Source organism: Aulonocara sp. 'chitande type north' Nkhata Bay, linkage group LG7 (assembly GCF_057382095.1).
Source record: "Aulonocara sp. 'chitande type north' Nkhata Bay isolate Kocher_YH1m ecotype deep benthic linkage group LG7, A_spYH_male_GT1.1, whole genome shotgun sequence".
NCBI classification, from domain to species: domain Eukaryota; kingdom Metazoa; phylum Chordata; class Actinopteri; order Cichliformes; family Cichlidae; genus Aulonocara; species Aulonocara sp. 'chitande type north' Nkhata Bay.
Genome location: NC_141350.1, coordinates 44,556,970 through 44,572,303, shown reverse-complemented (window position 1 = coordinate 44,572,303; position 15,334 = coordinate 44,556,970). Strand labels below are relative to the sequence as shown.

Genomic DNA, 15,334 nt, shown 5'->3' with positions numbered 1-15,334 from the left:
TGTGCGCACAAGGATATCGTCTGCAGTAAGAAGATTAGAGGGGTTTTCTTTCTTCACATAGACAGTACCTGCTGAAAGCCCGCAGGGGGCAGCAGATAGCCTTCAGTGAGTTATTATCGTTCAGACACGAGGAAGCCGCAGGCATGAAGGATGCTCCCGATGTTCTTAGTGTGTAATATTACGAAATCCTACAGAAAATATGCGTCTTTGAAATACGCGCAGCTGCTGCAGCAGTGGTGCAGGAGAGAAAAAGTGCATCTGAGGTAACTACACAAGACGCATTGTTGTGTGTGAAGTGAGTACAGTGCCGACTCTCTTTAAATTCACTGTCATCCACAGTAGTACATCAAACAGTGACGTTATGGTGATTTTATTTCACGTAGCCACGTTAAAATAAATTTGTGGATCCCTTCAGGCCAGCAGTGACAGACTTTAGAGTTTTAGATTCGACCTGAATATTTTTTGCACTGTGTGGCTGCACTGCAGGATGGAAGAGTTCTACTTTTTTCTTTCATTTTAAAAACATGCAACCAAGTAGAGGTAGACATATAATCCAGCATGTTCGACGTATCTTTAAACTACTTTTTGGTGGTTGCTGCTTCTAGTTGTTCAAGTTCTGATCTGATAGAGCCACCACGAACAAAGGCTCTTTTGTTCCAGTGGTGTTAAAGCGTTTGAATTCTTCTCTTTGTGTACGATCGCTTGTTTTAATTTATTTCCATCTGTGTTTCCTCCTTCTGATCTGGTCATGTCTAAATTGCTTTGACCTCTCTCTGTCCTCTAGTGTAGTGCGGTTCCCACGTCTCAGTGTTATTTTTCTGGGAGTTATATCCTGTTTTACATCCAATGTCTGTTCTGTGTTGTGTCACACAGTTTTATTTTCTGTTCCTTTCCTTCCTTTTGTGATTTTTTTGCCCCTCCCTCATTCTGTCTCAGTGCCCTGAGATATATATTTATATATTTGTAGTCCTATGTGTTTCCGAATCTTTGTCTGGCTGTTAAATTCTTTGCTTTTTATGGTCCCTTTTGTGATGTTCTGCTTTATTGTTTGTGACCCCGTTTCCTTTTGTGTGCTTTCATTTTTGGCTATTAAACAAATCTTTTGTTAAATTATTCTGTAAAACTCTAGAGGTACACTCTAGAGTTTTACAGGAAGAGCATACTCTTGTGCAACAGGACAGATTTTATATAAAGTCTTTGATGTGGTGACCACAGATGGATCCTGGCTTACATTGTTACAGTTAGCTTGTAACTGACAGAAGATGTGTGGAAATCAGTTCATGTGGTTGCTTTTTTATTAGTTAAAAGTAATTGTTCAACTGTTACACTCTTCTGCAATTAGAGTTACAGACTCTGGGGTAAAGACATGGGGTAAATCTAATAAACTTAACCGAACAACCTGGGAACCATGGGATAAATAAAGAACAAAATACAAAAACACAAGAAAGTCAAGTCAAGAAAGCCTTTGTCACATGCAAGTTGCCCTGCAGCGAAATGGGACCCCCCCCCGACCTTACATACACAACACAGACATCACATAGGGAGGAGACCGGTAGTACCATGGAAAAACACTGAAATGTACAATACAATGGGCAAGTTCAGGAGGGGAAAAAAGAGACCTCTACTCATGCTGGGCTCCTATGGGGGGACAGCATGAGAACAGAAAACAAAAGAAACCTCCTCTGCACAAAGAGCACATAAATGTCCACATCACAACATCATGAAGCACGTGACAAGCAACAGGGGTGGGTAAGGGGTGAGAAGTAAGCCGATCCAGACACAGCCATCCTGCCCTGCAACTATTCATCCAGCGCTGGGCCAGACCCGCCGTCCGACTCGGCCTTGGAGATAAGCATACAAGGGCGTTTGGAACGAAGAGTCCAAACACAGTTTGTTATCAGGGGAGAAGTTGTTTGTTATGCTCAGCTCCAGCCTTGAGACCGCAGCTGGTGCCGATATGGTAGCCGCATATGCGAAAAACTGCATGTCAATTTTACAGTCGATCTAACGTCCATCACTGGTTCCTCACCATTCCCGTTGGAGAGCCGTGAGCCTCTCCACGATGTTATCCAGCTACACCAAGATGTTATCCAGTTTGCTCATAGAGCACGAGTGTTCACGACAGCCGTGAGCCTCTCCAAGACGTTGTCAGAGTCTCAGCACTCAACGCAGCTGCAAGCTTCTCCAAGATGTCATCCGTGCTGCGTCTAATGCGCCCATTCTGAGAAGCCACGGCTCGCTCCATCGTTCCAATCAGCATAGTGGGCAGCCTTGTGGGGATTTGAACAGCCGTTTCCGCTTTCTTTATTCTTCGATAAGCCAGGGACAAGCCAGCGCCGATCAGCAAGAACCCTGTTATCATGGTTCCAAAAAGGTGGATGTCTTCAGCGGGCTCTCCCGAACCCAGGCTTCTCGTCGAGACGAGGGTGTCAGTTGCATTCAGAAAACCAAGGGCGCTGGGTCAAAGTGACCCAGGACAATGACTTTACTGTGCAAGGCATAACTTTTCATTACTTTACAGTCTCCAACTTTACACAAATTCATTATTAGATTAAAGTGATACATTGTAAAGTACAGTAACCATCGGGTGTGCTGGTTTTGGTGTTTTGTGTTCCCGCCTTCTGGCTTCCCTGCACCTGTGGGTTATCATGCACCTGAGGCTGTTGACTTCCTCTTCTTAAGGAAGCGATTGGAATTGTTGTAATCACCGCACTTAGTGAAGCCTGGCTCATATACCTTAACTTACCTGCTTCTCTTTGTGCTCAGATTGTCTGGGAAACTGCTTGAAGAGGAAAAGTTTGGAGATTGTTTTTGAGCCGTGTATTGTTCAACCCATCTTAAGTACTTGATAAACATCAGCAGATCTGGACACACTCCATTTGTAACTTAATGGCACACTGGACACAGGAGTACTAAACTAGCATGTTTCCACTCCTGTATGTCATTCAGGTACATGGATGATGCATATCAGTAGTTTAGTCTTGCATGGCGGGTTTTAAAAAATCCTTTTTAAGTGAATTAGCTTAAAAATATCAAAGTGACAAAAAGCAAAGCTCACCTCTGAGTGAAAGGGAAATAAATCTTCAGGTCTATCAGATCCAAATAAGGAGAAGCAGCACATCTTCAGATTTCACAGGCTGTAGCCAAATTATCTTCGGTGCTTTCCCTTAACCGACTTTTTAAGACTGTCACTGATTAATAAGCTCTCACCTTAATGTTTCATCTCACACACTGGACACTGTCTTCTTTTCCTCTTAGCATGCCCCTCATTTGCCTTTTACTCTCACAGCTGCACTCAAATCTGAACAAATTTAGTAACTGATTTACGCTGCTAGTTATGCAAATTATAAAAGAAGACCTTGTCGCTGATAGGAAATCAACATTAGTGGACAAGGTGCTTTCCCGTGAGAAATAAATTGTATTCTTTGACTGCCACAAATGAGGAAGACCAAATCAAAGACCACTTTCGAAGCAGTGTTTTTGGAACCCCCGCATTTCTGGAGGTGGTTTGTGTTCTTTTGTCTGTAGAAACTAACTTTGGATGAGAACCATATGACAAGTTCAAACTCAAGGACTACAAACTCTGGGAGAGAGTCCAGAAGCTATCAGTCTCCAGGATTGTGAAACAAAGCATACTATGGGAATGACTGATCGGTCCCCCCATCGCTTTTTGTTGAGGTAGGGAAGAAATAAGCCATGTGTGTTTGCTTTATTAATTACACATTTACCGCAGTTTCTCATCTGTTCTCCTGGTGAGATCAGAAATGCATGGATGAGTGGAATAAACTCTGAACTACCGCTTGCACTAACAAGCTCTTCTTTCAGCTGACATCCGGAGCTGTCTCTGTGCAGCCAACAAACGCCACTAGATGGAGCATGTATGCTTTCCAAGAAAAGAGCAATCCACTGCTCACTAAAGGCTTGGGTTCATGCACATCTCAGGAGAAGTTAAACAAATGTTCAAGTATTTGGTGTACTGTATTTTTATTACACAGAAAAAGCAGTTTTAGTCACAATATTTTGAATGGAGCAAATCTACTGAAATACAATTGTGCTATACTTATACTCTAGCTCATGCAATTAATAGAAGAAAATCATTTTTTATTTTACTTTATTTCACTTTTTATTTGTACTCAATAATAATTTATCACAAACGAACAGATTTTTACACTGTAGCTATGACGTCTTTTAAAATGTTTTATTGTTACTTTCAGCTCCAGAGAAAATCCAGCACTCCCTGTTTTGAAAGTTGAGTGAATGAATAAACTCCCTTTGCTGCCAACATGAAAATTTTATTCCCACTGCTCACATACTAGGTGGACGATGTAATGGTTGATAATTCAAAGGTAATCCATAAAAGCTTTACTGGTGGATTTCTCTTGTTTAAGGGAACTTCAGATTCATAGTAAAACCTGTTGAGGAATTACCCTCGGTTTAGATGAATGGGAAGTCTTTGATGTCTTCTGCTTTCCAAATTCTGTAGAAAATGTCTGTGACATTTACCTATGACGTCAAACTAAGAGAAAGAGAAAGAGGAAGAATACATGTTTATATATACTTCTTGGCTAAAAAAGTGTTCCCACTGGATTTGAACTAAACAAATAGAGGCTTGGAGTGGACTGTTGGTCTAGGTTTAGAAACACCAGGTGCCCAAAAATGAGGCCAACCATGTACCTGAACATACCGAATAACCAGGTTTTTCCATCAGGGGTTTTTCTTCTTCCGGATGCCATATCCCAGGATGACAATGTTGGGTTTCATCTGGCTCAAAATGTGAGAGACATCATTTTTACACATGCATTGGCCACCACAGAGTTTGCATTTTGACCCGATTCAGAATTTTGGGGATTGTTCTGGAGAAGACTTTACACTTGGTGAAAACATAATGCAATTTCTGGACAGAAATAAATGTGACACTGCATAATCTTACCGATGCGACATCATGACAAATGTGCGCTGCCATCAAAGCTAAAAGTGGACCGATGAGACAGGAGTGTGTGAGCGTTGATGTACTTTAGGACTCCTAAAACATTTGAATGATTCTTTGTTTAGTGTGATGTGTTGTTTTTGCTGCTGCATTTTTTTCTTGTTCAAACTTTGTGCTCGATTTTCATCTTAACGAGAATGCCTGAAGAAATATAATAGTTATACACCCAACGGCAGTGTTACACCTCTGATCTTTGTTTTGAAAGGCAGAGAAACTAAACCCAGCCAGTAAAAGTATTTACAATAAGTAAATATGCTTTATTATTGTCCACTCTGATTTTTGAGACAGTAGTCACAAACTGCACAGATGTGAGGCTCCAGAGGTAAATAGGGGCAGGGATAGCTTAGTAGGTAGAGTGGTGGCCCTATGATCGGAAGGTCAGGGGTTCGATTCCCCTGAACAGCTACCCTGAGGTACCCCTGAGCAAGGTACCATCCCTACACACTGCTCCCGGGGTGCCCAATGGCTGCCCACTGCCTCACTGAGTGAATGGGTTAAATGCAGAGAGGAATTTCCACACGGGGATCAATAAAGTATACATTCTTTCTTTCTGTAAATGTCTGCATAGTGTTTCGGCGTCCTCTACAAACCAGAACAACATCCTCTGTTATCTGACACTCCCGTGTTTCCTTTAGAGGGACAGACAGGAATCACAGATGGACAGCCTCAGGCTCTGCTCCTGCAAACATAAAAATGCCTTGCAAGCAGAGCCACAACTAGCCATCAGGATGTTGATATGGTGGTGCCTCTGACAGGCCCGTACAAGGAACCGTTCTCATCTCTACGCAGCACTAAAAACATGAAACATGGAAACCACCTGCTGAAATTGGAGCCCCTTGAAAATGTTTAAAGTATTCCTGATGAATGAGAGTACGCATGTGCTTTCCAGGCAGAGTGACTTAGGTGCAACTTGTGGTGGGAGGAATATATCTCTTTAAAGCATATATATATATACGTGCATGTCATAAAAATACAAACATCAAATATACCTTATGCCCCCATAGATCTGACACACATCTTTCCAGTCAGATGAGTAAATTTCCCAGTTATAAGACTGACAGAGTATAAAGCACCGGTAAAACCTGAAAAACAGAAATGTGGGTATGTTTTCCCATGGCAGGCTTAAAACAAAGAGAGACTGTTTAGTGTTTCTACAGAGTAACGAATGAATGTTTATGGTGTGAAACCGGTCCTTTGTGTTAACGAACCAGTGATTATACTGGTCACACGCTCCCATGAGTGCCCTGTTTTGATTTTCCACCCCTGTTCTAAACTAGACAAGCGAGCTGTCAAAACTGCAGCTTGACAAAGTCAGCGTGGATGGATGTGGGTACACGGTAAAGGAATGACTAGTATCAGAGTAAATAAGGGCGATCGCTCTCCTTCTTCTTAAGGAGACAAACTATGTAAGCAGAGCGATCCAGATGCTTCACCAAACAGAATTATTTCTCACTTTAGCGAGAAACAAGTCCACAGAAGGGAAATGTTATTCAAACTGTGTTTACTTCTGAAGGAACAGCAGGCTCGCGAGCCAAAGTCAAATTTGAGTAAACTTTCAAACGACTTTACCGCAGTGAATTTCCAGGAAGGTCAACGTCTTATCTATCAAATCGAGAATGTGGACAGATTTTCATTTCTGCTATGCAGCTGAGTCACTCTTTTATTTTTATATTAACAATAAAAACAGGAAAGATTGCGAATTCAGGGACGGAGTTGCGCAAATGAGTAAACATTTCATTTCTGTGATCAAAGGTAGTAATTTACTCTGCATGTTCAAAACACACTCATGCACACAGTCTAATTACCATCTCACAGACACACAAAAGCCAAGGATTCATTTCATTAATGTCCCCCTGTAAACACAAATACTCTGAATTTCATGAATAACAGCACTGAAAGAGAACAGACCACATTAATACTGGTAGGATAAAGTGTGAGCTGTATTCACAGACAGCAGTTTTTTTTTTAAAAGAAATCATCAAGCTCCCCATTCAAAAGAATTTGAAATGTATTTGGAAATGTAGTGCACACGTAGATGCTATCTGTCTGCGGGTTAAATGCTGTGTTACAGTAAACAGTCATGCCCACTTGTTAAAACCAATACAAAAGGGTGGCAGCCACCCATATATATAAAAACAAACAAACAAAACTCATGCCACAACAAAATCTGATCTGTCCGTGGGAGCGTAACAGCAGAAAGGGAAAGAAAAAGCAGAACTGCTTGTAGTCTACAAAACTGTGAGAACATCTTCAAAATAGGCGGTTTCCTTCTTGTTTCTTGTTGTCTGATTCATAAACGGAATCATTCGATGATCACCATTGGACGAAATGATCTGGGGCTACGGTCCTATTTGCTGAGAAAAAAAATAGATCCTCTGTACACCGTCTCTGACTGAAGGGGCATAACGAGCCCTGATAGAGGCAGTAACCAGTTCATCAGCAGCTCACAAACTCTGTGTGCTCCTGCCAGCATGTGTCCATGCATGCATCAGGGCTTCTGTCGGCACATCGGCACGGACTTGAAGCATCATTCAGTATGCTTTAGCTTATCATAACTGATCGATTAAAAAAAATAACTCCTGAAGAAATGCAGAGTCCCAGCTGTAGCAAAACTGAAATCATATTTAATGAAAACAGAATTACTTTAATTTATTTCCAGATAAAACATACATATCACAAAAAAGCTCTAAGATTTTACAATAAAGGGCAGAAAAAAACTTGCTTAGTTAGAACAAGAGAGGAATGACTCAGGAATGAACCGATATGTAATCAGTCGTTCATCAGTGCTCTCCCACCCGAACTTCTGACAATTACTTCCTACAGAACCAGCTGGAAAATACGATATTAGTGTGCCATTAGGTGAAACACCTGGGGGTAACCATCCAAAGAGAGAGGTAGTGCACAAGAGATGTGAAGAAGAGAGTGCAGGCAGGGTGGAGATGATGAGTGCCAGAAGGATAGCAGCGAGAGTCAAAAGGAAAGTTTACAGGAAGGTAGTGAGACCTGCGGTGGTGTATGACTTGGAGATGGTGGTACTCATAGTTTGGAGACAAAGTTAGAGAGGCAATACTGAGACGGTTTGGACATGTGCAGAGGAGGGATAGTGGAGATAATGGACAAAGGATGCTAATGATGGAGCTGCCAGGGAGGAGGAAAAGAGGAAAACCACAAAAGAGATTCAAAGATGTAGTGAAGGAGTAATTGCAGAGGGTTGGTGTGACAGGATGTTAGGGATTGGGTGGGACGGAGGAGGGAGAGGAGGACTGGTTCATAATCATACAAAAATTCATCAACTCTGATCCAAATATTCATCAACCCAAAACAATAACTGCTTATTCATTACTAAAAATCTAATTAATATTTAATATTTGTTACTCTGTCTGTGTGGCCTCAGCAGTTCCTCATGACTACTCTATCACTTTGTGTTTCAATCAAACCCCTCACTTTATGGATAACTATGAACGAATCACTAATATAGTGCCTCCAGCTGGCTCTAGTGAATAATTACCCAGTGTACAGTCTTGGATCAGGAGTGCTGATGAACGACTCATTACAGTCAACTTGTTGCTTATACTTTCCATACTCTTTCTTCTCTAAGTAAGTTAAATGTTCCTGTTTCTTAAGTGTTTCCTATGCAGGATAAAATCAAATCAAATCAAATCACTTTTATTGTCACATCACATGTGCAGAATATATAGTTACTTACATATATATCAGACCCTGACATATTCAGGCAAGGAATGGAAAAAAGAAAGGATGTGTTTAGAGAAAGTGAATTAATAACACTCCCCTCTTCCTCAGCAGCTACTGCTGATGTGCCCTCGTGGAAGGCACTTAATCCACAGCTGCTCCAGCTTCCAAGTGGGACAAGCACACAACTTCAGTAAGATGAAGCACTGGAAGCTGGATCAGTTCAGACTCCCCTGGATAAATGAAGGATAAATCAGTCCGCAAACATATTCTCACATTTAATTTCAGTAGTCAGAGCATCCAGAGGGACACACAGCACATTTACTTATTTTAAAGTTATTTTCAGAAACGTGTGGGTCACTGTAAGCATCTTCTACCACACTGACATCGGCTAACGCAGGAGGAGCAAGGTGATACAGAGGGATATGCAAGGCTGCCTGTCAAAAAGAAAGCAGCTCTGGGCGATCACCTCCCACAGAAGTGCACCGGCACATTTTTTGACATGCTTTCTTCTCCAAAGCCCCAGGCTTGAAGCTCCAGTCTGTCCTCCTCCTCCTCCTCCTCCTCTCTATCATCTTCTACTATATCTCCCTCCTCGTACAGACTAGGCTCCTCCACAGAGGTCTCCATGTTCGGGTTATAGCTACCGAAAGCCTGCGCCTCACTGTACTCGTAGATGGTGGGGAGGCTGCTGCGTAAACCGAAGCGGCGCCGCAGCGCCACGAGCAGCGGCTGCGGGATGGTGAAGATATCCACATTGTTCCCCAAGTCAATCCAGGCCAGCGTGGGGAACTTCTTGGGCTCCTTCATTACATCTGTCAGGTCTTTCAGGATGGCCGCTGTCAGACGGTTGCCATTAACAGCAAGTATGGTGAGTTTCGGCAAGCAGCTGAGGTAGGGCAGCAGCATGCGTAAGCTGTCGTCCTGCAGTTCAGTGAAGCTCAGGTCTACGGCGGACACCATGTCACTGCTGCTCTGAAGGTAGAAGGCCACGCGGTGGACATCCCGGCCGGAGAGCGGGATTCCCGACAGGTTGACAACGTCTCCCGAAAGCTTCTTTTTCAGCGTGGTCTTCAGGCTGTTTAAAAGAAAAACAAATCATTATCACGATGTTCAAAAGTTTGGTCTCCGAGGTACAAAATGGTGATTTGCTGCAGACATTAAATGTGCAAGAAAATGCTTAGTTATGCAAACACAAGTAGGTGTTACTTATTGATACAGACATTATTGATTTAAGGGCTCCATAATGTAGACTCTAAATGTTCCACTGCTGCAAAAAAGACTGCAAAAAAAGAAACAGCATTAGGCTGAGTTCAGCCCACAATAACACGCAGAAGAGAATTTGCATTTATGTTTCGTCCCGAGGCTCTCAAACAACAAATTTTGTCTCCGGTGCTGAATGTGCGGCGTAGAAAGGCGCCAGGTGTTTTCAGCTTTGAGTGTCATCTGTTTTTTTCACCTCTGTGTCACCTCCAGTTCTACTAGTAAATAAAAAATCCATAAAATAAACCCCACAGAGACAAGAAAATTAAAATATTTGTGATTAAGCAAACCGAGCAAACAAAGCAAAAGTAAACATGTTACCCTGACAAATGAGTCTCCTTGCTATGATCTGGGACTGTAGCGTCACTCCTGGGACACGGATTATTTTGAAAACAGGGATTCAGTGGAAAGTTTGGGTTTTTTGGGGGTTAGAAAAAAGAAAATCGGGCCACTTGTGTTTGAAATATTGTGAGTGACAGGTTAATAAGCCACTGGAGTTGAGATGAATGCAGTTTAGAGATGAGAGTATTCGCAGTTGAGTCTTTATGCCAGGAGCATTAGGATGCGCCACATTTTGCAGTACGCTTTATAAGAATACAGACAGTGTAAAGTTGGGCGTTAGAGGCGATGATTACCATTGGACTGACTCCCTATTAAGTTAATTTAGCCAGAAACTGGCGTTAGCTTTAAATTTAATGTATACACTTGAGAGATGCATGATTCCTCTCCACAAACTGTCAGCAAGAAGGCAAATACATGTACTTCCCTGAACTTTTCCCTGTCAGGATTTGATAAATGGCTGTTAGGATATTGTGTAGAACAGACAGGAGGATAAAAGAGTCGATGATGCACGTACAAACAGTCTCGAAAAGGCAAGACACACAAGTGATAAAAGCAACACGTCACCATCTATGTCAGTCAAACTGTGGATAACAGATGTTAGGGTGAAACCATCTGAAAGGAAACTCCTACGCAGATAGGTCCATAACTTTTTGGACAAAGACTCAATTCTTGTGGTTTTGCTTCTGTAGATTGCCACGTTGGACCAGAGCAGTCAAGATGTGATTGAAGTGCCGACATTCAGCTTTAATTTAAGGGGTTTTACAAAAGCCTCGCATTAACTGTTTACAATCTTTTTTTATAAATGTTAACATTTCAAGAATGTTTATCCAAAGTAACTGGACAAACAAACACAATTTTAAATATATAATATATGTTTTTGATAGTTGGAGGAAATGCCTTTGACTCCCTGGAGTGTAGAACCCGTGGATGTTACCAAACGCGGTTTCCTCCTGCTTGTTTGTGGGTTTCTTTAGGTTTGTCTTCAGTTTTTTAAAAACCTGCCCCACTAGGTTGAGATCAGTTTACAGACTTGGCCACTGAAGAATATCCAATTTCTTTGAATTGAGAAACTCTTGGTTTTTTTTGCACTTTGCTTTGGGTCATTATCCCTGTGCGCTGGGAAGTGCCATCTGATCGGTTTTGCAGCACTGCTTCTTCTCTCAGCACTTACATCATCCATAAAAACTAGTGACCCAGTTCCACTGGCAGTCACACATGCCCAACATTACCTCCACATGTTTGCAGTATGCATCAGTTCATCTTGGTTTCATCCAAATATATGTGCAGGCTCTATTAGGTTTTTTTCTGGCAGTCTAATCTGGCATTCTTGTTCTTGACTGTAACCAGTGGTTTGCACCTTGCACCCTCTGTGTTTACATCTCCTGATTTAGGACCCCATGCAATCTGCATGTTATAAGAATAAGAGGAAGTACAGCATCATTTATAAGAACAAGTTTGTGGCAGTAAGGACGGACCCGACCACATATTTGCACTTTGTAACACTATTCCCGGTTGCTGCTCTTTTAACTCTGGCTGCAGCTTCCCAGCTGCCAGCCACACATACGGCACAACAACAACAAACTCAGGTGTCAGTCTCTACTGCAGGTCACCACAAACCACACCCGCCACAACAGAATGGATACTACGGAATCTCTCCATTTAGCAGGAACACAGTGAAAGGTGAAATACTACTATCGGTAACTATCAGACTTCCAGATCTGTCATGGAATTGCTCAACAAAACATTTGCTTTATAAAAGAACTTGGTTGAATATGGATAGCTGAGCTAAAAGGAGGAAACATACATGTTAGGGCGGTACAGGAGTGTGTAGACAGAGCCTGCTGCAGAACACTGTTTTTTTTGAAGAAGTCAGAGGAAACAGATATGCCAAACAAATGGAGAATTAGTTAAAGAAAATCAACAAACAGCAGAAAAACGCTCTGTTTGAGCGACCAGAGGTTCATTCTGTTTTTGTCTTAGTCCTGTTTGCTTTTCCTCGCCCCTCTGCCTCCTCAGGCGCAGTAAAGGATTATCCCTACATCTCTCTCTGCTCTCTGGTCTGTCTGGGAGCCTCATAAATTGGCAGGCTGTGCTCTTTACATCTGTCACCCTCTCTGCTCGGTTAAGGGAAAGAAGAAGATCTGTAGCACACCGGGGCTGCGATTCGCAAGATTATTGATTTGAGGAGTAGGCTATAATTCATCTCTCCCTCCCTCATATCCTCACTCCTGCTCACTGCCTCTCACTTTCTTGCTCTTTTCTATTTTCTTGGCCTCTTCGGTTTGTTTTGTTCACAGCCTCACAGTCTCTCCTGTTCTAAATCTGATCTGCTGAAGCAAACATATTCACCCCTTCATTCTCTCATTTTTGAATGGCTCCCTTCAAAAGGTTATTGAATTGCACGCACCAGGTACACCTAAACCTCTAATAATTAACAGATTAAAAGACCTAGAACAGTTTTCATATGAGAATGAAAACCGTATTTTTGGGTTATGTATTATAGGGGACATCCACAAAGTGAATCTCCTGTTCCATCACATCCTAAAAATACTGGCAGCTGCCAGCGCTACACTGCAGCCTCCTAGTAGATACATGCATGGTATAAATTTCAAAGTCCTACATCGCCTCGTTCTCCAGTTATCGCATTCACAAGATTTTCAGAAAACATGACCTCTGACCTTGAGGTCAGACTCGAACTCGTCCAATATTTTTAGTAGATACACTTATGCTATTGATTTTAAACGCCTACCTCTCCTCTTCCTCGAGTTATCGCATTCACAAACGTAGGTGTGCACGCCACTTGCCTGGCTGCCCACCCGGCGGGGTGATGACAATACCCCATCAGTCTTGTACTGCTGAGGGTAAAATGCTCAACTGGATTGATGTCTGCTGACTGTGTCATTTGATTACAGTGGCTCAATGCCATGTTCAAGAAACCAGTTTGAGATAATGACACAGCGAGTTATTGTGGTGGAAGCAGCAATCAGAAGACGGTCATCACAACACTGTGGTCATAAAAGGACGGGCATAGTCACGGACAATACTCAGGTAAGCTGTGACATTTAAACAATGCTAAGAAAGAAAATATAGCCACATCATTATACCACAACAGCGGTACCCAACCCCCGGGCCACAGACTGGTGTCGGTCCGCGAGTTGTTTGCTCTGGGCTGCGAGAGTTGAGGCTCGGGTGTGAAATTGATGGTTCTCAGGGTTTTTAACATTATTTTTTTAATTGTTTTTATCGTTAACTTGGTTTCCCTGGGTCTTTTCCCGTGTCTTATAAATAAATCTTCTTTTTTCTGGTACCGGTACTGGTTTTATTTTGTTGTATTATTCCGCAACATGTGAAAATATTGTCGGGCATAAACTGGTCCGTGGTGCAAAAAAGGTTGGGGTTGTACTACAACACATCCATGCTGTCATGTTTTTTATTTTATTTTAACCCTATCATCTGGAAATCACAGCAGAAATTGAGAGTCATCAGACCTGGCAACACCAATCTTCTTGTTCAGCCCATACAAAAGTTTTGCTGACAAGAGTGGCACCGATTGTGGTCTTCTGCTGCTGCAGGTTCAATATGCTGTGTGTTCAGAGATGCTCTTCTGCATACCCTGGTTGTAATGTTTTTTTTAGCCTTCCTATTAGCTCAAAGGAGTCTTGACATTCATCTCTTACCTCTGGCATCAACAAAGCATTTTCACCATGAGACCTGCTGCTCACAAGATATTTTCGCCTTTTTAATGCATTTTCTGTAAACTGATGGCTGTGTGTGAAAAATCCAGAATCAGCAGTTTCTAAAATACTCAAACTGGCCCGTCTGGCACCAGCAGTCTTGCAGCATTCAAAGTGATATTCATCTTTCTTCTCCATTTTGATGTTTGGTTTGAACTTCAGCAGGTTATTTTGATCTCGTCTGCATGCCTTGAGTTGCTGCCATGTGATTGGCTGATAACAGTGAACGTTAGTGAACCTAACATAATAACAACATAAAATCCTAACCAGGGCAATTGATGTGCAAGTATGTCTGACATTCAAGAAGCTAATTTGCAGAGATTCAGTTAAACAAAGGTTTTTTTTTCAGTGCTACTTTTCATGTAATTTTTATGTTCTACCTGTACCAGTGCATGTGACACAGCACAGGAGCCTGAAAACTGTCCAAAGTCTTCTATGCTAATTTTCATTGCTTAATTTGTAATATATATTTTTTTAATTTTCCATGGTCCCCCTCTGATTCGTTCTCATTGTCCCCCTGTTACACCTAGTTTGGGGATCGCTCCTCATATTTGACGTTAGTTTCTCGGCAAATTCTGTGATCTCTTATATGTTAACAATTAAATTACTATTCAATAATTTTTTCTCAGTTTAATAATACAGAAAACAGAAAATGATGAATGAGGTTTGCACATTGCTAAGAAGCAACTTAAAAAGCAGGAGAAGTCTTCTTGGGTTAATCAACCACAGGTTTTCTGTTCCACTGTGCAGCTTCTGCTCTTTACTGTCATCTAAGTGACTATTGTTCTCTCTGACTTATTTATAGGAGGTTTTCCTCCTTCTGCTAGAACCTTTCCCTCTCACCTGTGGTGCCTTTGCATTCATGTAGAAAGAGCTATTTCATGAGACAGGCACAGTAGGTGCTGCAACTGAGTAGGTGGTGCACGGGGAGGTGGGGCTCTAATATGATTTTAATGAGACAGAGTAAAGACCCCCCCCCCATCCCCCAAAATGTGCTTCCTCCCAGCTCCGTGAGCTCAGTTCCACCCACGGGCTCCTTAGTTAGCTGCAGGCCCAGGGGGCATAAGTAGGATTTCTAAAGCCACAGTGTATGCAACTGTCCATCAGCATGAAAATGATAACAACATAAACAACAAAATGTCTTATTTTGCTCTTTCTGATGTGGTTGCACACTTGTAGGCAGTGGTGCGTTTCCTCTTGGACCAGCTCAGTCACAAACAACTTCAAAGGCTAGCACGTCCCCATAAATATGATGTGAACGAGAGCGTCCCCAGCTTCGGGACCAATTTAAAAGCAAATAACTGAGGAAAATCCATCT

The 15,334-nt window shown here is 42.1% G+C and overlaps 1 protein-coding gene across 1 annotated transcript in view; it reads right to left on the bottom strand.

The window, feature by feature from the left end:
• Positions 1-6,350: 6,350 nt before the first annotated feature.
• The window catches only part of lrrc75bb (leucine rich repeat containing 75Bb), a 45,003-nt gene continuing 36,019 nt past the window's right edge, over positions 6,351-15,334 (bottom strand). Inside the window, exon 4 of the mRNA XM_086300638.1 lies at positions 6,351-9,755. Within this exon, the coding sequence (XP_086156764.1) occupies positions 9,143-9,755 (613 nt within the window). The 3' untranslated portion in view covers positions 6,351-9,142. The remainder of the gene's footprint in view (positions 9,756-15,334) is intronic.